At 37.4% G+C, this 25,634-nt stretch overlaps 3 protein-coding genes and 1 pseudogene across 4 annotated transcripts in view; 3 read left to right on the top strand and 1 right to left on the bottom strand.

Annotated features, from left to right (window-relative positions):
* LOC101293252 overlaps positions 1-1,288 on the top strand; it is a 13,052-nt gene extending 11,764 nt beyond the window's left edge. The window contains exon 3 of the mRNA XM_004290938.1: positions 508-1,288. Within this exon, the coding sequence (XP_004290986.1) occupies positions 508-1,014 (507 nt within the window). The 3' untranslated portion in view covers positions 1,015-1,288. The remainder of the gene's footprint in view (positions 1-507) is intronic.
* Positions 1,289-2,518: 1,230 nt separating this feature from the next.
* LOC101292365 lies at positions 2,519-6,428 on the top strand (annotated as a pseudogene). Its single transcript, XR_184011.1, has 12 exons — positions 2,519-2,808; positions 2,891-3,238; positions 3,376-3,456; positions 3,612-3,692; positions 3,790-3,984; positions 4,079-4,168; positions 4,268-4,443; positions 4,713-4,835; positions 4,941-5,087; positions 5,217-5,344; positions 5,462-5,552; positions 5,674-6,428. The product of XR_184011.1 is annotated as a peptidyl-prolyl cis-trans isomerase FKBP62-like (transcript).
* A 1,752-nt stretch (positions 6,429-8,180) lies between these two features.
* On the top strand, positions 8,181-10,958 carry LOC101298094 (serine carboxypeptidase-like 18-like). Its single transcript, XM_004292716.1, has 14 exons — positions 8,181-8,329; positions 8,473-8,618; positions 8,721-8,797; positions 8,885-9,007; positions 9,085-9,187; positions 9,302-9,339; positions 9,452-9,553; positions 9,640-9,726; positions 9,841-9,999; positions 10,154-10,225; positions 10,309-10,430; positions 10,508-10,621; positions 10,722-10,767; positions 10,875-10,958. The coding sequence occupies exons 1-14, from the start codon at positions 8,181-8,183 to the stop codon at positions 10,956-10,958; spliced, it is 1,422 nt and encodes a 473-aa protein (XP_004292764.1).
* A 154-nt stretch (positions 10,959-11,112) lies between these two features.
* LOC101292079 (calcium-transporting ATPase 3, endoplasmic reticulum-type-like) lies at positions 11,113-25,343 on the bottom strand. The gene is made up of 34 exons (XM_004290935.1): positions 25,311-25,343; positions 25,128-25,178; positions 24,971-25,004; positions 24,680-24,697; positions 24,158-24,294; positions 23,597-23,671; positions 23,166-23,211; positions 22,957-23,016; positions 22,758-22,838; positions 22,526-22,611; positions 22,253-22,354; positions 21,876-21,929; positions 21,483-21,584; positions 21,073-21,131; positions 20,285-20,429; positions 19,473-19,580; positions 18,927-19,079; positions 18,728-18,832; positions 17,967-18,163; positions 17,234-17,345; positions 16,960-17,058; positions 16,722-16,867; positions 16,520-16,577; positions 15,956-16,048; positions 15,387-15,437; positions 15,155-15,286; positions 14,864-14,965; positions 14,605-14,659; positions 13,876-13,961; positions 13,276-13,424; positions 12,480-12,585; positions 12,324-12,377; positions 11,667-11,715; positions 11,113-11,532 (listed from the first exon to the last, which is right to left on the bottom strand). Exons 1-34 carry the CDS (start codon positions 25,341-25,343, stop codon positions 11,465-11,467), a joined length of 3,006 nt encoding a protein of 1,001 aa, XP_004290983.1. The 3' UTR covers positions 11,113-11,464.
* Between the last annotated feature and the right edge of the window lie 291 nt (positions 25,344-25,634).

Genomic DNA, 25,634 nt, shown 5'->3' with positions numbered 1-25,634 from the left:
AAAAAAAGATTTTCCTTATTGAAATGAAATATGGGGGAAAGTAGCTTCTTTCAAAATCTAATGGAACCACTTTTATTGCATTTATTATTCACATCATATTATATTTTTTAAAAACTTTCGTAATGACTTTCTTTGCATTACCAAACATCGAGATAAAGTTTTTTTTTTTTTTTATTAAATTTTATTCTTCTCTTTCACTTCCCATGAGAGAGAGAAATGAATTACTTTTCTTTCTGCAAATCAAATGAGGCCTATACTATATATTCAAGCTTATTGTCAAAGGAGTTATATATTGTCATTTAGGACCTATTTTTTATTTTTCACCCAAACACACCGTAAGTATTGGTAAACTATTCTCTGGCCAAATTAAAATGAATTAGTAGAAGACAAATATGAGCATATGGAAAACTGAAACAGACGCACTATATATTTGCCTCACGCCTTCTTCTCCCCTCACCTAGAACCCACCCTTTCTTACTTTTCCCACACCAAGAAACCAAGACAAAGATGAGAAGCTCCACCACCAAGGCGCACAACCAGAACCGCTTCCTCAGAATCATCACAGTCCCCATCAGAGCCTTAGGCAAGGCCAAGGACTTTTACGTCAGAAGCATGACGGACGTCGGCGACAAGTTCAGCTACGGAGGTAGCACCATGTCCGGCCCCGGCGGGCAATTCTCCTCGGGTTTACCCAAAAGTTTCAGCACGAGGTCCTCATCGTCGAGGTCCAACCAGGGCAGCGATGACTTTTCCGAGCTGGTGAGGGCTGCATCGGCCAGGAGCTACGGGACTCGTATCGACGTGGATAAGATACTTCAGGACCAGCTGAAGAGGTCGGCGACGACGACGAGCATGGGATCGAGGCAGGTGTTACCTAAGTGCGGCAGCGTGGCCATGGGGAGAATTGACGAGGATGCCCCTTGTGATTTCGAGGAGGAAGGTGACGTGAAGAAGGACCTGTATCCCAGAAGCAGAAGCTATGCCGTCGGAAAGAGAAGCGTTGCGTTTGTTTAGATAGTTTTCGAAACTCTGTTAGTCTCTCTGCAAGTGTGGATTAGTTCAGCTAGTTTGGTCGATCCTTCTGTGATTGAAAATTTCAAAGTGTTTGTGTACAGATCAGGTGTTTAAGATTTGAGAAATGGCATGGCCAGAGTGGTTTGTTTTTATCGATCTGTCTAATATATCAGCAACACCATGAACAAGTTTGTTGCAGATACAAGCAAAAATACATGATGAAATGATGCATACAAAAGAACAAATAATTCATGGCGTTACTTCTTGGTATTCTAATGGCTCTGAGCCTCTGATTACAATTATGGAAGCTAAAAAAACCCTGTTTGGGAGTTAACGTTACATAGTCTTTTTTTATTTTATTGTGGATGAGTACACTAGCTAGATTTCTTATATTTTTCAATGTGTTACACTTGGCGTTTTTAAAGGTAGAGGATTAGATCAGCTGCCTAAGAATGATAGCAAAATGGTGGTGGTATTTAACTATTTATGATCTGCTTCTAAGGGTAAGACTAGGGGAAAGTGATGGCGCTAAACATGGTTATGTTCCCCTAATTGTCAATATTCAAATTTATCTTCAAGAATCAAGATCCACTACTCATGGTGAAGAATAATTTAGTAATGCATCTTTTCTCTTGAGTGTTAGATTGGAACTGATTATCTGCACTTGCTGATGTACTAGCTAGATGGAAGAACATGCAGTAGTGTACTAGATCGAATAGATTCAGTAAGGATACTAAATGGTTTTTTAGCAAAATGTTCGTTCGTTTGATCTGTATCATTAACTTGTTGCATATATAATTTATTTACTTATACTGTACGTTTAACTTGTTTATTGCGATCACTTAAATTTAATGCTAGACAAAAATTTTGACTAAACGAAAAACAAACCTTACTTAAATACGATAATGAAACATAACATTAATGATCTATACCTAAACAAGTCTTTAGATAACAAAGTTGGTTATATATCAACTAACAATTTGCTAAATCCACAACTGGCATTGCCTTGTGATGCCTCCATGCCAATGTAGAATAACCTCTTCTCTCATCATCGCGAGGCCGACCTTATGATTATTCTTAGATCACAAGTCATATAAATCCCTTATTATTCAATTAATAACTTGAAAACCCTAAAATTAGCTAGCTATTTGAGCCATATATAGTTTCCCCTATTATTCTAAACATTTATTGTGCTGCCCATTGTTGAAGTCAATAAACGCCTAAGAAACGTCGAGAGAGTTTTACATGTTTCTTTGACCATCTCATTTTTCTGACGTCATATTGATTGCCACTTTGAACAAACCAATAGACATGACAAAATAAACTAGAATAATTTCATGCGACCAAAAACAAAAAGAACCACAATACAAGATGACTTTCTGGGCCTCAGCCCACTTACATCGCAGTCTCTATGGCCCACTTAACCCCACTTTTCGTCCCCCATTCAAGAAAGAGCCCATAACGTGTAATGACCAAACCACCCTTCCCCTCCCGCCACATAACCACCGTCACTCTCATCACTCACTATTCACTAATCTCACCACCACAAAAACCAGACCCTCCGTGCCACCGCCGCTCGGAATCGTACTTTCACGATGGCCGTGGAAGAGAAAGCCACCGACGTGTCAGGCATTGACGACGACGACCTGGACGAGGAGCCCGGGGAGGAGATCGAATCGGCACCGCCTCTCAAAGTCGGCGAGGAGAGAGAATTCCCCACCTACGGCCTGAAGAAGAAGCTCCTCAAGTCCGGCACCGGCTGGGAGAGCCCCGAGGTCGGCGACGAAGCCGCCGGTGAGTCACTGAGTCGTAATTGCAAAGCTCAAATTTCACTTTACTATTTTCAGAAATTGATTTTGAAAATTGTGAATTACAGTGCACTATGTTGGATCTTTGATGGATGGAACGAAGTTCGAGTCTACTAGAGAGAGGGAGGAGCCGGTGACGGTTAAGATCGGTGAGGGTGAAGTTGTGAAGGGGTTGGAGCATGGGATGGTCACTATGAAGAAGGGAGAGGTTGCGTTGTTTACTGTGCCTGCTGAGCTGGCATATGGTGTTGCTGGCCGCGGCGATGATGTGCAGCCGAATGAGGCTGTTCGGTTTGAGGTGGAGCTTATTTCGTGGATTAGGGTGGTGGATTTGAGCAGAGATGGTGGGATTGTGAAGAAGATTTTGGAGAAAGGGAAGGGGAGTGAGAGTCCTGGTGATTTGGATCAAGTTCTTGGTACATTGATGACTCATTATGTAATCGTTTTGATTTTGTTTCTTGTGTATTAGGTTTTTTTCTGTGTATAAGAGTTGTGTCAAGCTGCATTGCTATTTTTAAACTGCATAACGAGGAAGTTTTGCTCTTTAATGCAGTCAAGTATCGGGCGGCGTTGGTTGATGGCACCGTTGTTGCAGAAACACCAGAGGAAGGAATTGAGTTCTACGTGAAAGATGGTATTTTTCTTTGTTGTTTTGATCTAATGCTTGGTTGTGGTGTTTGTAACTTTGTATTATCTTTGTGTTATTGTTTGAATTTCGGAGAGATTCATCTTGTCATTGTGCTAAATTGTGAAAGAGATAATTGAATAACACGTGCTCTTGTCTTTCAGGTCATTTTTGTCCAGCATTGCCAAAATCAATCAGGACAATGAAAAGGGGAGAGAAGGCAAGGTTAATTGTTCAACCTCAATGTATGTGATGACATTTTATATGGATCATGTTTGGTATTACATGTCCTAGCAAAAATGAAGTAGAGTATTAACTCAGAAAGGTGATACATAATTGCAGATGCCTTCGGGGAGGAGGGGAGGGATGCAAACAATGGGTTTCAGTCTATCCCTCCAGCTTCTGTGCTGAACATTGATATTGAATTGATGTCTTTCAAGCCTGTAATTGATGTTACTGGTGATGGAAAGGTATTAAAGAAAATTTTGAAAGAAGGGGAGAGTACATCCAGCGCTCATGAAGGTGCAACTGTTACTGGTAAGTAGATTGAGATAGTTATTTGGAAGTTCAAACACATAATGAAACTGTGACATTACATGATTCTACTTGTTAACTTAAATTACTGCTGCAGTTAGCTATATAGCTAGGCTTGAAGATGGTACTGTATTTGAGAAGAGAGGAGTAGATGGATCGCAGCCTTTGGAATTTATCACGGATGAAGGTCAGTTAATCAATTTTTATTATGTGTCTAATTATGTTACTTGCATCAAAAGCAAGCTAAAAAGTAGTTCTGGCTAATATTGCATCTTGCTGTCTGTAGAACAAGTGATTGCTGGTTTTGACCGAGCAGTTGCTACGATGAAAAAGGGAGAGCAGGCAATATTGACAATACATCCTGATTTTGGATTTGGAAGTGTTGAAGTAAGGCGGGACCTGGCTGTAGTTCCACCATCTTCAAGTATAGTCTTTGAGGTGGAAATGCTAGATTTTATCAAGGTACATACATTTTGATGTATTTGTCGATTTGGGTGTTTGAAATGAAAATGAGTAAGATCAGTTCATTGGACATACAACAACATAGTATGAACTTGTCTTTTTTGAAGTTCTATAGCAGCCCACAGTTTATGTTTTACCTGATTCATAAATCGAAGCAAATGCTATGTATACTTCTGTAGTGGTTGCATGGGCTTCTACTATTTTGTTTTGAAGTTCACGATGAAACATTTGTACCTTATTATCATTATTAACTGTTACTTGATGAACAGGAAAGAGCACCATGGGAATTGAGCAATCAAGAGAAAATTGAGGCAGCTGGAAGGAAGAAAGAGGAAGGCAACCTTCTCTTTAAAATTGGGAAGTATCATCGAGCAGGAAAGAAATATGAGAAGGTGATTTGGAGTGCTCTTATAGACCTTATGATTTCAGTTTATTGTAACTTTAGATATTTTTGGGGTTAACTTCATATTAGTGTATTGCTTTTCCTCTTCTCTCAGGCTGCTGATTATGTTAGTGAAGATGTAATCTTCGGGGATGATGAGTTAAAGCTAGCAAAACCATTAAGAGTGTCTAGCTGGTTGAATGGTGCAGCATGTAGCCTAAAATTAAATGACTTTCAGGAAGCACTAAAACTATGTTCAAAGGTAATTCGTAAGTTGAACCTGATAAGAAAATAACTGAAGAATGAAGTCTCCAATTCTAATGTTCATTGGGTTTAATCATTGCTCTTAGGCCAAACCTCATCTTATCTCCTAAATTTTGATCTTGTACAGGTTCTAGATGTTGAATTTCACAATGTGAAAGCCTTGTACAGACGGGCACAAGCATATATGGAACTTTCAGATTTGTTCTCGGCTGAGTTAGACATCAAGAAAGCTCTGGAGATTGATTCCCAGAACAGGTAACATAAAAAGCTGATTTATAACTAATTAATTCCTAACGTGTTTTTTTGTCTGTTCAAAGCTCTACACACAGCATTCTTATTTCTTAGTAAATATTAATGTTTCCCATTCTCCAGGGAGGTCAAGGTGATTGAGAAAAAACTGAAACAACTTAAAGCTGAAAGCAATAAGAGGGATGCTAAGCTCTACACAAACATGTTTGCAAAGGTGAATGGTTGCTTTCTATTTTATTATTTTATTTTCTCTTATCATCCCTTTAAAGCCCAGTCCAGTGACTTGGCCATCAGAATTCATCTTCGCTGAGCTTCTCTTTGCTTCAATGGCGCAGAAACTGAAAGTCGAGAAAGTGGAGATCGAGAAACAAGACGAAGCTGGCTGTGGCAATGGAAATAGCTGCTGCTAGTACTCTGGCTTCTTCTCCCCAAAGTGGAGTGATTGTTGAATCTTGTACAAATATCTCATAGTAATAGAGAGGAAGGAGTCTCCGGTTTCAGCAGTAATTGGGGGTACTCTTGTAATAGCTGGTATGAAGGGTTCAAATCTAACGACCTGTACTAGCTTCTTCAATTATGAATCTGGTATATATATGTATAAATATCAAATGCTCTACTAGCTTCTCCAGCTTTGGATCTTGAGCATTTGCACGTAAACATAAACAAAAACCAGGAAGGTGGAACCAAGCATATTCAATTTGTAGTGAACAATCATCATTGTGATGAGTGAATTTTACCCTTGTGGGGGGCCTGGTTTAAGGGCAGTTCTAGCCATAGTGCAGGTAATGCTTCCAAACTGGCCAAGCTCACCACGAACAGCTCCGAGCTTCTCTTCTGAACATCGGCTGTGGAAAAGTTCTTCTGCTGCTTGTTCCAGCATGTTCCAGACCAAGCAGGCTCGTGAGATGCAGAAGACGCTGTATATTTGTTTACACAAAGAAATGACGATATATAGAACACATAAGAGAGAGTAAGCACTATTAATCATTGTATCTGCCTCCATGACAAGTCTGGTCTTTTGCTTATGCATAGTTGCATACCCCTCCCTTTAAGTGCAGCCATTTATATTGCGATGATGAGCGAGGCCACCAGTATAGAGTAACTATGTTTGTTCATGAAATCGAATAGCCAAGTTTTCTGAAAATGGTGGTGACGTTTTAAGATTGGCCAACACCGTTTTTAGTTTTTGATCATGACATTCCAACCCAGCATGTGAACGTTAAAAGAGATGCTATATATGAATTCATCTAGTTGAACCCAAAAAGGATTTGCAAGTGTAAAGGTCCCTGGCTATCTTGCTCATATTCATGTATATTCTTACTGTTTGTCCTTCCCATATGGTCCTTTGTCACATGCCTCTACGAAATCATTTTTCCTTTTGGATCCATGAATTCAATGATGTCTAATTGTCGATTAGGTTAGCTAACCAACCAAATTAAACCACCGCTCACCGATACAAGGATTACATACACAATGAGATTTATCTCTTTTCCTCTTTGTTTCTCTACATACTACGTGCATGATGAACTTACAAAATTTTCGATTCACTTTTTCTACAGTTATACCGAACATTGGAATAGAGATAAAATTCTGGATACAACTCTAATTTCACTATTTTCACATACACATCAACATCTTTGTATTACCTTACCATTTGTAAAAACAATTTTCTTGATAATTCTTTTCTTCTGTGTCATGACTGATCATGATCGACCTTTTGGTTGGGTTGAAGTTAGTGTATTGATCCAAGTTTATATATGGGGCATAATTCTTTTTTGAGAAAATAGACAATTTCATTAACTTGTCCACTGTCAGAGGACGCTTATATCAATTTGCCTACTCACTACCAATAAGTCTAATTGGCAACAAACACTAACAAAGAGATAGGTAGCCCTCATTATAAATGCGCTCAGTTAAGCCTATCACATCTAACTTTCAACTATTCATATATAAATTCAATGTAGCAGTAATACCCGTCACCTACTAACCTTAATTGGTGTAAAACCGAAATCTAAACAAGAATAGTATTCCATCAGATGTCTAGGTAAGAAACAAGGAAATTAGCCAATCTCCTTGCCCTTTTGTTAGGGTTAGTCACACCCCTCTCAAACTGAGGGGTTGTCATATGCGACGGAGGTGCACTCGACTTCTTGTAGGGCATCCTCTCGTCAGGAGGCCTCCCCTCCTTCCAGGACATGGATGGTCAAGGAAATTGAAGTTTGATCTCCGACGAATCTAGAACACAGCCGCTGTGAATGTTGATAACAAGGCCGCTAGAAGAGAGAAAGACAAAACTCACAACAAAACTCCCATAGAGACTCGTCGGGGATGAATCTTTGCTCCTGTCTAAAGGATGGTTGTTTAGCTCACACCGCTGGGATCAACAAGTGTTGCTGGGATGGTGTGGAACGCTGCTGGTTTGGCGACAAGCGTTGTAGGGAAGGTGCTAGATGCCGAAGGAGAAAGTAGTGCGGCTAGGGTTTTTTTTTTTAATTTTAAATTTTTTCTGGTCGATTTTGGACTTTATCTAATTAAGAGATGGTTGAAAGTTGAAAGATGGAGCATAATTCTTTTGTTCTCTTTGAAATGAAAATAATGCACGTACATTTATGCTGGTCGTTGCTTACATTAATATAGGACAATCCAAACCACTTCTTTTTGTTCATTTCGTCGTCTTATCGTCTTGTCCGATGACTCCGATCCCCACATTTTCCAGGCCACCCTATTCACAATTAGACCATACGTTGAGTTTCACATAGAGCCCTACATATATACGATCGAGTATAAACATAGAAATGAGTACTGCCATGCAAATGTAGAAAGTATCGATCTAATGGCAATAATGCCAAGTTGCTCTATATGCTATCAGATGCTGCTGGTAGTTCTAGTTCAAGTTTTACTTGTTTCACAGCTGCTTCCACTCTCTCATAGCTCCCTTGTTAAGTTTCTTCCTGGACTCCAGGGACCTCTACCTTTTGAACTTGAAACTGGGTATGTCAATATGGGTTTTCTACTATATATCCTCTAGCTTTGAACTTCTTAATGTATCCTCAATTTCGTTATGGCGTGCATGGACTGAGATTACAAGTATTTCTGTAGATATATATACATTCAATGAACTCACTTGTTTACAGGTACGTTGGAGTTGGGGAATCAGAGGAGTTGCAGCTCTTCTACTACTTTGTCAAGTCGGAGAGGAACCCTGAAAAGGATCCTCTAATGCTTTGGCTTACTGGTGGTCCTGGTTGCTCTGCTGTCTCTGCCCTTTTCTTTGAGATAGGTAACACAATTACCATGCATATATATATTAAGAGTTACTAGCTTGTTGGAGTTTGGAGCTTTGGTCACACCAATCGTTTACCGATCTCTCTTCGTTTTGTAGGTCCATTAAATTTTAAAGTAGAGCAGTACAATGGGAGTTTACCTACATTAGTCTTAAATCCACACTCTTGGACAAAGGTAATGAACTGTATCAGCAAATCAAACTCCAATCAATTCGTCTTTCAAACAGCATTGTAAGTTTGGATAGTGTTGAATGAATGGTAGGTATGTAGCATAATTTTCATAGATTCTCCCGTCGGAACAGGATTTTCGTATGCAAGAACTTCATTTGCTTCTCAGCCAGGGGATTTGGAACAAGTTCAACATGCCCTTCAGTTCTTAAGGAGGGTAAGCAAATCTTATTGAATTATTTAGTATATATAGTGTGTATTTTCAATTTATCTCTTATATATTTCTCACTGTAGTGGCTGGTTGACCACCCAAGTTTTATGTCAAATCCTTTCTATATTGGAGGTGATTCATATTCTGGGATTCCTGTCCCTGTTCTTGCTGAGCAAATCTCTAATGGTATGCAAATACAAGGCCAATTTAAAGAAGTTAAACATTACTTGACACAAAACAGACTCATTGTGTTCACTGTTGACATTCAACTCTAGTATATTCCCCAATTTGGTAATGCAGGCAATGAAGCAGGTGTCAAGCCCATAATAAATCTTCAGGTTCAAAAATCAAAACTATAAGCAACATGATTCATTCTCATCTACATTTTTAGGTTTTTATTTTTGGTTTAGTTAATTAATTGATCATTCGAATGGTTTCCATATTCTGCAGGGTTACATACTAGGGAACCCAGTAACAGTGCGACAATACGAAGTCAATTCAGAAATCCCATTTGCTCATGGAATGGGACTTATTTCTGATGAACTGTACGAGGTAATTTTATCTCATACTCCCTCTAGTTAATCAAAACCAAAAATGTTTGAACAAATTCTGAATAGTTATCCTTCAATTTTGTTCAGTCCTTAACTACAAGCTGCAGAGGAGATTTTCAGGATGTTGATCCCAGTAATGTAGAGTGTGTGAAAAATGTGCAGGCTTTTGATGAGGTAGGCATTGCTACCATTAAGTTTCTTGATGCTCTCACTTTTCTCTAATGTGATTTCATATGTATACTTGAAGTTAATGCGGGTGTTTCCATATGATTCATCTACTACATGCAGTGTACTTCACACATAAATTTCGCACATATTTTGGAACGCCATTGCGACGGTCTTATCTCCCCAAAGCTGCAACACATGCTTGGTAAAAGAAGATATCTCAGTGACAACAATGGCCTGCACCACCATTCCAGATCACCTCTTCCTACATTCGGCTGTCGCGTAACTCCCATCCTCTTTCTACTAACTAGTTTCATCATAAAACTGTTCATAAGTTTTTAGACTCAGGCAGCTGAGAGACTGTAGTAAGATGAGCAAGCAAGATCAGATATTCAGATGAAGCCTTTAACTTTGCCTTTTGTTTCCTATGTCATAGACTTATGGATATTTGCTTTCTCAATATTGGGCCAATGATCCTGTTGTCCGCAAAGTTCTTCACATACGGAAGGTACAAGTTCTCTGATTTTACAGTGCATTGAAAATGGCAGAAATTAGACACAGATGAAGGATCACATGCAATTAGTACTGCAGGGAAGCATAGGGAACTGGCAGCGATGCGACTACGATATGCCTTATGTTGCTGACCTTCTTGGCAACAGCCTTCAGTACCATGTAAACCTCAGTGCCAAAGGATATCCTTCTTTGATATACAGGTAAAAATTTAGATCAGCATAACCTCTTTGTTACAATCTTGCACTTCTGATCCCTTCTTTCTTTTCATTGATTCCAGTGGAGACCATGACATGTTGGTTCCATTTTTGGGTACCCAAGCATGGATAAGATCTTTAAATTATTCCATTGTTGATGACTGGAGACCATGGTTTGTTCATTCCCAAATTGCAGGGTACATATACTTTACCTTAAATTCATATATCTCAGTTTCCAGTTTCATTTCTGTTTAAGCTTTAATCTAACGGGACCTTGCCTTTTGGCTGGGGACAAAGTTACACGAGGACTTACGCGAATCGGATGACATTTGCTACTGTGAAGGCAAGAGATAGTAACAATATTGTTTCAATTCTCGACAGTTTCATTCAGATGATACTAACAAGAAGATTATGATGGTTTTTCATTTTTTCTTTAACTTGTAACTGCAGGGAGCAGGACACACAGCACCCGAGTACAAGCGTGAAGAATGTTTGAATATGTTCACAAGGTGGATATCTGGGGAACTCTTGTAATGGATCTGCTTTACCCCTCCCATATCATCCCTGTTTTAGTCACTAGTTATTAAATCTTCGTATTATTACCATTTCTACGATTAAATTTTCTTCTTCTTGAGCCTTGAGCTGAGCTCAGTGATACCATTGTGAAATGAACTTGGCAAACAAAATCGATCTAATTGACTGGGCTTCTCTTTACTACCATGGCAAGTAACTGAAAGTCCAGAAAGTGGAGAATGACAATGAGTCCATACAACGATTTGCTACGAAACCAACTTTGCTGATTTGCTAATGATTTTTCGGCCAGTCATCTGTTTGCAACATAGATTTCGAAAGAGTGTGAGTGCTTATATCATTACAATATCTGATACAGAAGACTAGTTACTCTTCTTATCTTGAGAAAGCATATGATTTTGTGAGTCACCATAACAACTGTGTGGTTCTTCTATCTGTCGAAGGAGACGGGAATCGTATTCCTCCAGTATAGTAGGTGTATGCAAAACTTGGGTCACAAAAAGCTCCATCTACTTATCACGCAATTCCTTTCTTGGCAGTAGATCATGCCTCCTTAACAGGAAATTTAATCTTAGACCTGCAATAGCCATTAAAATCTATAAGCAGACAGTGGTAGATGTTTATACGTTATGACAAAATAACAAAGGGGGGACTAGTGCACCCCGTTTTGTCACAAAAGGATGAGAGTAGATAAAATGAATGAAGATTTACCCGTGGTACTTCTTGAGAAGAACTTTAGCACTTCATCGATGATTATAACCTATATCAGATAAGAAATGAGAGCTTGAGTGCTGATAAAGAAGAGCTGCTAAGTACAGTTATATCACCTATAGTATCAATCCTTTAATAGACAACTCGTGAATAATTACAATAAACACTACAGATTTACATTTTCCATCATATAGATGACTTTTTAAATCTTTATATTTCTTCATCTGCAGTTACTCCTATTAGAGACTCGCTGCTTTAAAAACAAATTTGATCTCAGCTTCCCCTTTTCTCCCCCTTTTTCCAAATCGCCAGTAAAACATGGCAATTCTCAAAGGCCTAGTTTGAGCATCTTTGTTAGCCGCGATAAGGGGTAGAGGCAGAAATATAGGGCCTGCTTGATATAGGTCATCAATATCCAAGGTATTATAGGCCTTTGACTATTCAAAAAGGCCTAGTTTGAGCATCTTTGTTAGCCGTGATAAGGGGCAGAGGCAGAAATATAGAGCATGCTTGATATAGGCCTTCAATATCCCAACGTCTAGCATAAACTATTTTACTAGATTCTATAGGCTTATAGCTCAAGTCATCTAGTTAATGACAAAAACTCAAAACGAAGAAGAAACCGAAAAGAAGGACCCTGAAATATAAACTACTTACTGGAAATGAAAGGTATAGCACAACAGTCCACTCAGCCCAAGATAAGGGTGTTACCTGCAGCAGAAAATATTACGGGGCCATACATTTACATTCATTTGCATCAATATTGACAAAAGAAACTGTCTGTCAGAAACATAGGTACGGGAGACAACTTACAGAGAAAAGAACCGAGAGGGGAGGCACATATAATATTAATACGTGAAGGATCATTGTTATAATGATTGAACCAACAAGCCATAAGTTACTCCAGGGAGGGATGACACTGAAACACAAAAGATATCAGGTGCTAAAGCAAGTCTACTTTTTCCTTTTTGTAGGAGTAAGTATACTTTCTAATTTCCCAGAAACAATGAGATTGTATATATGATGGCAAGACAAACCAATGAAATGACAGTCCCAGATTCAAAATCAGTAAGAAAAACATAAAGAAATTTCCAAAAGCAAACACTGTTCTCGAGTAATTTGATCAATAAAAGCTTCAAGGAAAGTTAATTTTCATAAAAACATTATCAACTCCAAGTCCAACCCTATGCTCAAACAACTAGTTTAACTAGTTGCATAAAATACTCAGAATAACAAAGGGATGCTAAATGAAACTATATATATTTCCTATTTGCATCTCCGCAGTAACATTAGCCAGCAGAAGGCCAGTCCAACAACTCCCTTGAACATATATCCCCGCAAAAAAAAAAAAAAAAAAAAGACTCCTGTTTGCAAGACTAATAACCTGCATCCTTGGTGGTGTCAGCAAAGACCAAGTATCTTTGATAACACAAAGGTGCTAAAAGAAGATTATTTTGAAATTGAAAAAGTAGCATGAGTGGAAATTTATACACTTATACGAAGGTGAATGAATGATGAAATTCAAAATTTGAAATTTGGAACTGTAACTAGGAACCCCCTAAGGAACCCCCTAAGCTTTTTGTCCAAGTTTTGCAACTTATATACTTACAGAAGCGATTGGTTTTCACTGAGATTATTCAATGCGTTGAACATTTCAACAACCACAAGAACGGTCATGGAGACAGTTGATGGATGGCGATCACTAAATATACTGCATGGATAAGTTGTGTCCCTTGTTCCGCATGTGTCAAAATTAATCTGATAGAAAGAACAAAATAAAATGAAATACCAAAATATATAATAAATAAAGGATATTATAAATCTTGATGATCAGGGTACTGATTATAAATTTGTGAAGTAAAACAAACCAAAGAAACAAGTAATTGACCTAATGAGCTCGTCTCTTTTCTTTTGCTCTTAATCAAAGAGACTAATAATAATTCTGAAAAATTTGGAATTTCACATCACAAACTGAAAATATCCACATCATTTCAGCACATGTATGAGGCAACACCCCTTTATGAGAAACACAAAAACTAAGCCCAAGTATTGATGTTCAAGGGGTAAAACTGACAGCTTCCCGGAAACCAGTATACAACATATTCAAGTCACACAGGGTTATAAGCTAAAAGATCCAACTTTCCCAATTCCAGGGAATCTAGTAATTCACTCAAAGTACTGAGTACTGACACAGCCTATAAGATCTTACCAGTTCAGTATATGGCAGTTTAGGACCAGTGTCAGAGTAAAGAAACCACCAAATAAATCCCGCAACTGTGGCAAGCCCAACATAAGCTGCAACCATGCAAAAATAAACAATGAGAAAAATGAACAACGTCAATTACAGTAAACAGAAACCATGCAAGAAAAGAAGAAAAGAACAGAGCCTATAACAATAAAAAAAGGGAAACATTATCGAAAGTTAAAAGATAATTTGATTTAATGACCCTTAACCAAGGTGTAGAAATTCACCAAGGTGAAAGAACTGACAGAAATTTATAACTACCAGGTTTTGATGTTAAGTCCTAACTACCAGCATTTATTCTGGACAGTGCACCAAAGAAAGATGAAAAACAAGACCCAAAACACAAGCCAGTTATAATTTGCATTAACTGAGAAGCAATTGCAACCTTGAGATGTAGGGACAGAAAAGATATTGAGTAACTGATATTACTTTTTCGTTAATATGTTATTTTATGCATGTGACAATTCCAGAAATCCAATGTCCGGCAATGTACTTTTCAACAAATTGACAAAAAAAAAAACCATGGAGAAATATGAGTTAATGTTTGGAAGACAAAAGGTATTAGAGAAATATAATACTGCTTTATAAAAAGTTAAACTAATAAAAAGTCGAGTAAATCTCATCACTCTCATGTACCAAAAGGGCATCCAGTAAAAACAAACCAGCATATTATCAGATCATCATTGAGCATACCTCCAATCACCAAATAACGAAAAAACAACCATCCAGTAACAACTGCTTCGTTAACCTGCCAGAATAGAACTAAAAGTGACTAAAAAAATACACCCGACAAAACAACAAGCTTCAATATATCTAAATGTTTTCTGAGCAATCAAAGTTAAAGTCCATGAAAAACTCGAATTCTAATTATCTCTACAAGAGGAACGCTGAGGGTGAATTAAACACATCAAAGGACGAGAGAGAAAAATCCAATACTTAATTAAGGTAATACCTTTCGAGGTTTAGCCTTCATCACATCAGAATCTTGCTTATTAAAACCAATAGCTGTGGCAGGTAACCCATCAGTAACTAAGTTGACCCAGAGCAGCTGGACCTGAAAAATATTTTCATAGTATTAAGAAACTCCGGGACATAATATGACAAACAAAACTAGATCACCTACTAAAAATGTAAACTAAACTAATTTACTCAAGGACATGAAAAATGTCATTCAAAGATAAAAGAAGCACTAAAAATGAGTTGGAGAATGAAACATCAAAATCTGTATGATAAATGAACTCACAGGGGCCAGTGTATCAGGTATTCCAAGTACAGCTGCCACAAATATACACACAACTTCACCAATATTTGAAGAGATCATATATCTGATGAATTGCTTCGTGTTATTGTAAATCGCCCTTCCCTCTGCAACAGCCTGCCAAGTATTGAATAGAGAACATAATTATCCTTCTAAGGCTGCTTAACAAAGTACAAGACTTTCCAAGGCAACGGTCAAAGAAAAAAGATACACATACCGCAACAATTGTGGCAAAATTGTCATCAGCCAAAACCATATCTGAAGCACTCTGAAAATTCAAAGATAACAATGATGAGAAACGCGCCAATCACAACACGAATGTTGATAAATTTGATAATACCACACTCCTAAAGATGTATATTTCAGAACTATGTCTTTACCAACTTACTGGGAACAGAAGTGACCACAAAAATAGAACATATCACGGCTTAGGACCAAGTAGTCTACAGGTTGGTTTTGGAATCCCATGAATAAAAACCGTGTATGTTTGTTTACTATGTAGGGAATGGATTTTCATTATTCTGGATTTTCATCAACATGAATTAAACACTGCATCTTCTACAGTACATATGGGTTTGAGGACTTTAAGCGATTTTATATGTAAGAGGGCACTCAGCAACCCCCTCTTTGATGGTAAAGTATATTAACACAAACTACAGTTTGAAGACCTGTCATCGGTCATTATCATGATATTAGGTTGGCACTCATCTATTGCATCAATTATTTAGTCTAAGATTCTTATGAAAATAAGACACTCGAATTAGTTGAAGTAATAGACATATGTACCTTGGCAACTGCTGTTCCTGAACCCATGGCAATTCCAATATCTGCCTTTTTTAGTGCAGGTGCATCATTAACACCATCACCAGTCATTGCAACCTAACAAGCAAATACACTGAGCAGCTTAAAATCAAAAGGAAATCTAAACACAAGCAACCACACCACATATACATCAGTTGCACACACAGACATGTAGACATGCACGCTGATAGAGATGAACTCTTTGGTGTTACATCAAATATCTGTAAGCGATTACTTCCAAATATAAAATGAAAGGAAAATCTCACTCAGCAAACAAAAAGTTTTTCAATTTTCTTCACTAATACTTTATCCACTCTGTGCTGCTACCTCACACCTTGACACGTATCACTTTAGATTAAATGTTAAAGAAAAAGGACTATATTGGTCAAACGATATGAAATTCTGGAGTCGGATATCCGACATTGATGAAGGACTCTGTTCTCATTCAAAGTGACCAATTCCGTTTAAGATACCTGGGACCAAGGTATGGATCCTGGCCTCCTACATACAAATATTCACTGTCCAGTGTGAAGTTATAGAGAGGTGTACCACTTCATTCTGGCGTTGTAAGGCCTCAACCAGCATCCTTTTATGAGAAGGCTCGACCCTGTTACAGAGATCAAGCATAGTTGCTCAAGTATTCATCAATGTGGGAGGAATTGGAAAGCTGCTTAAGTTAGATAAACCACTTGTTATATACCTAAACTTATATGAAGACATACAAGGTACCAAACAAATGTACCCACTATACCTGGTGAATAATGCCATCCGTTGCAATGCTATCGTTTTCTGCAAAGCTGGTAATTCTTCAAACTCAGTTGCGGTGAAAGAGTGCCCTGAAAGATCTTCAAAGTGATCAAAAGCACCTATCTTGCGGCAGAGGGATTCAGCTGTGGACTGAAATTGGATCGAAATCAGCAAGGCCATTCTAACTATTTATGTGATCTGCATGTGGAAGTATACATTTATGTATAAATTAACAGACTTACTTTGTTATCCCCAGTGACAACAATAACGCGTATGCCAGCAGTCATGCATGAAAGCATAGCATTTTTCACTTCCTCTCTTGGTGGATCAAGCATTCCAACCTTCAAAAGAGACAAGGAAAATATATACAACAATAAATATTGGTGGCCGGAATACAGAAAGGGGAATATCCTGATCTTGCACAATAAGTAAACAAGTGACAGTTTTAAGCACAATGATATGCACTTGGTACAGGCACTAATGAAATTGACTTTCCACTTTGAAAAGAAAGCATACCAACCCAATGAATGTAAGATCCTTCTCATCATTGTGGGAGAGAGTCGGTACATCCATGGGCATCCGCTTGAAAGCAAGAGCCAAACATCTTAAGGTTTCTTTTCCTGCAAAACTGCCCCAAGAGAACCCCATATTTATACAATGAAATGCCAGTAGAAAAACTTATGACTAGTTTGACTGGTAAATCGGCGCATTTTTGTTGAATACAGGAACATACTTCTTTATAACTCTAAGCACAACTATTATTGGATCAAATTCACATGCACCTCATAATTCAGATATAGTCATATACACAATACATATAAAGTACGATACGGCTATGTAGCTACAAGACAAACACTCAAGCTTCTAATAAAGGAAAATGTAAAGCATATACACAGAACAATTCAAGTTTCTGTCTGATCCAAATTTCAAATTCAGACAGAAAAATAGGCAAAGTATTGCCTATTAGGATTTGGTTCCATCACTGATACGAGTACTGCAGAAAGTGTGAACCACAGGGCATTGATACTTAGAACAGTGCATGAACCTCAACATATTGCTTAAGGAATATCTCAATAAGTAAAAGAGAGAACTAGATTTTGATTCTGAAGGACCACCTCATTTGAGGAGGTTTAAAATCAATGTCAGGTGAACAGAATTGAAAAGGCGCCTAAACAGATTTCATAAAGCTCGCATCCAGAGTCAATCATGCAAAAGGAACTCAAACGGCAAGAATGATGGATTTTCTCACCTGTGAAACCTTGATTCCAACTCAGCTCGGATATTAGCAGTTAATGGTATAGTGGAGCCATCATCATTGCACAGAATATTTGTGCATCTAGAAATAATGCTCTCTGGAGCACCTTTGCAGAACATAATCTGCAATTGATTTCGGCTACAAAGGACACTCATCATTTTCCGATCACGAGTAAAATCTGCAACAGAAATCTACCAAAGTATATATTAAATCACTACAAATACCAAACTTCAATGGAAAACAGAAACGCCAAGCTAGGATATATTCAGTTTGCTCCTCTTGTCTTTTTATAAAGTAAAGTAGTCCATGTTTTAAAGACTGGTTTAGGAGATTTAAGCAGTTCCACAGTAATTTGACCTAAATACACACAATCAGCAGTCTAGTTCATGGTCTTTGTTGGATGGAATGAATGAAATCATTCCTATATTTGGCCATTCACCATTCCGATGTATTGGTCTCACATAAATTAGAATGAGCATTCCCAATCCAATAATCAATGGAACTGATAATGAGCAAAATCAGAGGTTAAGAATGTCCATTCCATTTCTAGGTGGAAGGCTCACTGTTTTGTAATCTCTAAGCCTAAACAAGTAATCAATGATTTAGCAGCCAGCAATCAAACCAAGCAGCAAGGAGAAGCATCAAACTATTCCAAGCTTTTAAGCAAGGTGCTGAATCAGCAGCTTTAAATTTTAAAGCAGCATCAATTAGTGCCGAGGAACTTTTAGGGCAGGATTTGGGGTCACAAGGCAAACCTTTTTAAAATGATTCTCCCAATAGTGGTTACAGTAAGATGCACGTTCATGCTTGCTTAACAAATTCAGAGAAGATGGCATAGAATCATAGCCAGGAAGACCAATCTGAGAGAAGGGACAAAAATTAAGAATAAAGATTAAAAGATAGTCATTAGCTGCTCCATAGACTTCAGTAAACCTTATAAGTACAGAAATGGACCTTCTCTGCAAGGACACGGAGGGCTACTTCAGTTGACTCGCCAATTTTTTCATAGCTCCCCTTGTCTGGATTATATTGCAAGACAGATTCATTGCAAAGTGCTGAAGACATTGCTATATGAAGAAGACAAGGTGACTGAGCTGGACATTCAAGCTGCAAAATGGATCAATCATTCAAACTATATGGTACCAGTAGAAGATTTTAACATAGCATAAAAAATGAAGTCTCAATTATAGGATAGGAGCAATACTATTATATCCACTAAATTCTCTGATAAAAAACATGAGTAAATTTACATGTTTTTAATTACATGCTGCAATCACCAATCACATGTTTTCAAAAGAGAGCAAGTTTAATTTTTTAAAAGTCAAGTAAATTATAGTTATAAAACAAAGTTTGCAGAGTGCCATTGTCTTACTTGTAGCCTCATATGTTTAGCTCAGCGCCTCAGCTCATATATTAAAGAAAGAAAGGGTAAAACAGATAAAATTGTATACACATGAACTAGTGCCTTCAGAGCATTACGGAGCATTCAAACTAAACTACCTGATTGCCAGTACTGTCAAAAATAGTGCCTTCAGGTGCAAATGTAGTTCCGCTGACACTGTATTCTGAGATAACAGGAGTGTGCTGTACAGTGTGAAGCACACAAACCTAGAGAGAAGAAAGTAGCAATGGGTGAAACTTCATTTAAAATCAATAGGTTTTCGCGAAACTACGAACAAATTAGTTTTATTGGTAATTTTTGAAATTAACCGGGCTCTCAAATAAGGTTTCAAAATATTACGCCCAAGAAATTGCGTAATAAATATTGTAAAACCTAATAAGCAAAGAAAAAACACTTTTTACAATTGCACTAGTGACGTGTAATAACAAATAGCATTTCAATCCACACGACTTCAAGGATTGGGGGGCAGGAATCACTTTTGTCTTCGATGTTATGTAACTGTCAAATTCCAAGCCCTTGATGAAATCAGTAATTAAGTACGCATCAGTGTACATTGGTGTGCCTCACCTGTCTGGATCAGTGCACGGATGTGTGTGATCCACATAGGTATGTGTTGCATCCATAAAAAGTTAAGTTCTTGCAAGTTTCCAACCATGAGTGATATATGAAAGAAGATTATTGAGGGAACATGAAGACACCTCAAAGCTGTATATTACTATATTATACATGCGAAATCGATCAGGTGTGACAGGCATGCAAATACCCTTTGTAGTTTTCGCTTGTCCAGTTTTGTTCGACAACTGGTCTTTATGAGTACATTTTAACCAAACCCAACTGGATGTACAAGAATTGAAAAAGGCCACTCATAATAAAAGATTTATTTGTTTCATGAGATGAGTTTAATAATCACCTTAGAGGCAGACATCATATTGGTAGTCAGAGTCCCAGTTTTGTCACTGCAAATTACTGTAGTGCAGCCTAAAGTCTCAACTGATGGCAACGACCTTACAATGGCATTCAACCGAGCCATTCGTTTTGTCCCAAGAGCCAAACAACTAGAGCAACATCAAAAAATGACCACGGTGTAGAAAAGCATCAGTTTCTGTATTTAATCTAGATATAAAAAAATAAAGAGCACAAGAGACTAGTGTCATAACCTATCAACTTAAGGGAGGCATCCACTATTACATAATGCATCAAACTATATAAAAGATTGAAAAGTGTAGTGTCAAAATAAATCGTATATTTCATGCAGAGGTAGCTGGGCAACTTTAAACCCAACATTATATGTATATGGCCATATATACAAAGTAATTATGAGAGTATTAGGCATACATGGCACCACAACTTCCAAGACATTCCCCAATCTAACTTCATACAAATGATATCTTAAAATTTAATAATTTACTTCTATACTTGACCAGTAAATGCATAATATTTTATGATTGTGGGAGGTTTTAGAGCCTTTTTCACCAAGATAATATCCTCATCAAACAGATTGGCACACCATTTTCAGATGTCACCCATTTCACACTTTGTTTCCAATCACCTATCCTACTCTATTTATTAAAAGATAACCAAATAATCAAATCCATATGAAAATTTTCATTTTCCAATTGAGTCTTTTCCCATAATTGAGTAACTTGCCACACCGTGACTTCTTTTAATTAGATTCACCAAGCAAGTTCGAGTACTTACGTTGTAACAACAGCTGGAAGGCCTTCAGGGATTGCTGCAACTGCAAGTGCAACTGCAATCTTGGTGCACACAAGAAAATAAATCAGGATACGTGACACATATAAGCCATACAAATAAACGACTGAGACAGAAATTTACTAAGTAAAGAAAAACAACATATACAAAACAAACAAAAGATACTGTATACACAAGATATCCATGACACCATAGTATTATCAACATTGAGGCAGATCCACTGGAGACCAATGCATTGGAATAAAAATAGGACATTAAAGAACACACCATTATCACATGATATCCAGCGTACGCAGATAAAAATTTACTGAACTATCAAACACGTTGACCATTGTTTATAGATGCTGCTCTCATTAAGCCAGTAAAACTCCAAGAAAATATCAATGTAATAATACCTTAAAGTAATGAATTGCACCACGCAAGAATCCACCATGAGCAGGGTCACGAAAGTGACCTATATTTACAATCCATACGAGTACACATATGCCAGCAATAACCTAAAAATGCAATCAATATTAGAAAATGCTTACAATTTAATATATTTTTCAACATAGCAAGTTAAAGAAAAGAACCATAGAGATGTCGATGAATGAAATAAAAATGAGAAAAAATTTATCATCTGTAAAAGCAAAGCAAAATACATATGGACAAAAAATGGCAAAAGCCTATATTTAATCTATTGTTACTGATGGCCCCCTGAAGGAATATCTGGAAAGACGAATGATACTAAGAATAACTCAACCTTATGGTAGATATTTATTGTCCAAAATGAAAACTAGGAGAATTACCTTGGCCAAAAAGGTACCAAATTCGTCCAGCTTCTTTTTCAATGGTGTTACTTCCTGAAAACAATCAGATATGTATTGGTATTTAATGTACATAATAAAAAATTCAAGAAATAATCTTTAATTCTTGTGAACAAATCAAGAGGACAAATTTCACCAAATTAAAAGGAAATTGTAATTTCTATGTCGTAAACTCGTAATTGGAAGTCATCATCTAGGAACAAAAGAAGAAACACATAAATATTCACACTTACACCTCTTAGAATTAAGCAATAAAATGGAAATACAAAAATGGCTTGCTAGATGATTTAAAGCAAAGAACAGGTCTGTGCACATGTAAACTAAAAACTACTGAAAGAATCTGAATTTACAGTACTTACATCTTCTGTTTGCAACATTGAGTCTCGTATGCCGCCCATAGCAGTCTGACTTCCAACTCCTACTACAACAGCTCTAGCCCTACCAGCCACAACTACCGTACCCTGGGCATCAAGATATGCTGGAAGTTGATCATTTCTTAGAAGTCTCCATAGCAGAAGTAAAAAGCTTACTATAAAGAGAGGCGGGGGGGGGGGACTGGAGGAGGGTGATTTCCCATTACACTGGAAGATCACCCGTAAAGCAAGTTCCCATCGAAAGACGTGATTTCTTACCGAGAAAAGAATATTTGTCTTGTCTTGATATACAGCATTTGTCGCAGTGGTGGATTCAAGATCTTTCTCCACAGAGCAACTCTCACCTATCACCATCAATAAACAAATTTCAGATAAATTGGATCCACCATGTGCCTATATCATTACATAATCGTAATTTTGATGCATACAAGCTGAAGAAAACAAAATAAGAAATCAGATTTACTAATTATTATATCCAGTAAGTATATACCTGTAAGAATTGCCTGATCAACGCGTAACTGATTACTGAGCATCTCAATCATTCTCATATCGGCTGGAATTTTGCATCCCACTACATATTCACAAAACATGAAACGAAAGTCAGAATGTCTGATGCACCAACAAACCGATTTGGCTGAAATCTATGAGGAACTTAAATTTGCACATTCAAAAGAATAAGTGCAACTTACCAGCAACTTCAACGATGTCCCCAGGGACAAGCTCTGTTGCTGGAAGTATGGAGAAGCAACCTGCCAGAGTTTCTTTTACATGAGTTTCAGTTGATAAATGATAACATAACTTTGATAAAATACTAACTTCAAGGAAGTTGATATGGCATTGATATAACGGTACAAGTAATTTTAGCATAGGCAATTTTCTTCATAAACAATGCTTTTACCATTGCGCAGAACAGTTGCATTATCAGCTTGGTATGCGCGTAGCTCCTACAATAACAAGCATCATTAATTGGATACTGAATTCCCAACATTAACAGGTAGGTTATGTATCTAAATTTTGCATTCTTCCTCAACAATACAAAATAAAAATTAAGACTAAAGTGTGATTATGGATGGAAAAACCCTATATAGAAACACACAACTGTAGTCACAACATCAGAAAGCTGATAGAAGAAGATGTCTCAACATTCACATTTTATCTAAGAAAATAAGGTTTCTCCAATTCTAAACCACTCATATACTTAAATTTCAAAATCGAGCCACAAATCTTACCCTAATAAGTGAAATATTCAACGATATCAGAAGTACCAAATTGATACTCTATGTTTTCTGGTTGATCTGGTATCAGAATAACAATAAATTCAAAAGTTACCTCAAGAGCCTTTTCTGCATTAGTTTCTGTAATCACTCCTACTGCAGCATTTGCCGCCAATATCGTTAGGATAACCTGTGAATGCAGTAATTTCAAAATAAAAGAATATTTCTTTTAATAGAATAAATTATTGAGACAGTTCAACCAATAGGTGGAATTCAATCAGCAACAGAAAGAAAATAGTTGATATGAGATTTTGAACATTTGGAGCCTTATTTTGCAAAGGTTATAAAGTCCAACAAACTCAGTGTACAAGTGTTTCATAAATTTTAACAAAAAGACATCCAACACAGTCTATAGAGACTTCATAACCAAACTAGCATGCATACTACTTTTGTTTATAAGAAATGTAAAATACTTTTTAATTAAGAGCATACATATCACCTGACTTATTTCTCTAAAGAATCCCATGTATATTTTGCATTTTAGAGAGAGAGAGAGAGAGAGAGAGAGAAAATTCAGGCATAATTTGAAATATTATAAATTATTCTGTTTTATTCAAACAGAATCCGTTCAGCAAAACACAAAAACATATTAGATATATTTATATAAACCACTTACAGAAGGTTCCAAGAATGCTGTCAAGCCAGTATCTCCATTTATCAAAGCCAGAACAAATGAAATGATTGCTGCGACAATCAATATCTTAACAAGCAAATCATCGAACTGTTTCAGGACAAGTTTCCAGAACGAAGCCCCTGCATATGAAATATAGCCTTATTGAGTACATACAAAAAATAAGTAGTTTTACGAAATGTACAGATTTATCAGAATGTTAGATCAAACACTAAGAGATGGTTCCAGACTTCCAACAAAGCAACTAGAATGTAAATTCCCCATTGGAAAAGACCAATCCATTATATCTTTAGTTCCCACCAAACCCACCAGATCCAGCCATCACTTCCAACATTACAACAATAGAAGTTTTCTAGGTTTCTATGGATATGTTTTAACAATTATTATCGTTTCATTGCCATCCAGAGAATCAGGAACGTGATCAACTTCGAAGTTTTTACGTGAACTTGCTTGTTGAGAACTAAGCAGCTGAAAATGGAAATGTAGACGAACATACGGTGTACTTACTTTTCTCTTCCGGAAGCACTGCAGACCGCGATCCAAGCATGCAACCAAAGAAGACACCGCATTAGAATTAAATCTATATAAAAATATAAATCTCATTTCTAATGAGAAAGCAACAACGAAATTCAAACTTCTAGCTTCGTCTAGATCATTACGAAACTATGAGTGACAAAAATTGGCAAAGAAGATGACATTTCATCAAAATTTGAGTTCAAATAAGAGCAGAGTAGCTTAAACCAGCTAATTCAACAGACGCAGAAACTAACGTGATGTACACTGAGAAAGGAAACGCACCGTTTCGACCATAAAGTCTAGCATGTTCCGAAACCTGCATACAAAATTGCGATTCAAACCTTGAGGTTAGCTATACCAAACTTCCGAGCTGGAATTAAATTATAGTGACCAGAAAAACCAGTAGAAATTGCGAATGAGAGAGTGAGCTCCACCATACCTGAGCGTCACTGAGACCTCTCTTCGGGTCCACGCCAAAGAAATCCAACACCTAATCACCAATACGATCAAGAACGAATCAATCAGAGACGAAATGGTTGAACTAGAAGCTTCGAATTCGGAGAAAGCGGTAAAAATACTATTTTCTCCGGCGGGAAATGTAATGAGGAGGCGGGAATTTTACCTCGGTGGCGGATCTGGCGTAGGCGTCCTCCATGGCGGGACGAACACTTTGCAAGTTTGGATCAGAGGTTTGGGAACTCCTTCTTCGCTCTTTGCTTTTTCTTTCAGTCCTGTACTGTTTTCTGTGTGTATTACAAGTTAGTAGTCTGGTGTTGGTATTTGGGTTAAGATCTGAACCGAAGAGAAGAGGGAGGGGGAGTAACTATCACTGCTTTGGAAGCAAAGCAAGACGTTATGTTGAAGTAACGCTCTGGCCGGCCCAAATATTAAGGGCTTACAAGGCCTTCACCGCATTAGTCACGCGCCCATTCCTCTATGTCGGTGC

This window comes from Fragaria vesca, linkage group LG2, assembly GCF_000184155.1.
Source record: "Fragaria vesca subsp. vesca linkage group LG2, FraVesHawaii_1.0, whole genome shotgun sequence".
Taxonomy (NCBI): domain Eukaryota; kingdom Viridiplantae; phylum Streptophyta; class Magnoliopsida; order Rosales; family Rosaceae; genus Fragaria; species Fragaria vesca.
The sequence above is the reverse complement of the archived record's forward strand: the minus strand, read 5'-3'. Positions and strand labels throughout refer to the sequence as shown.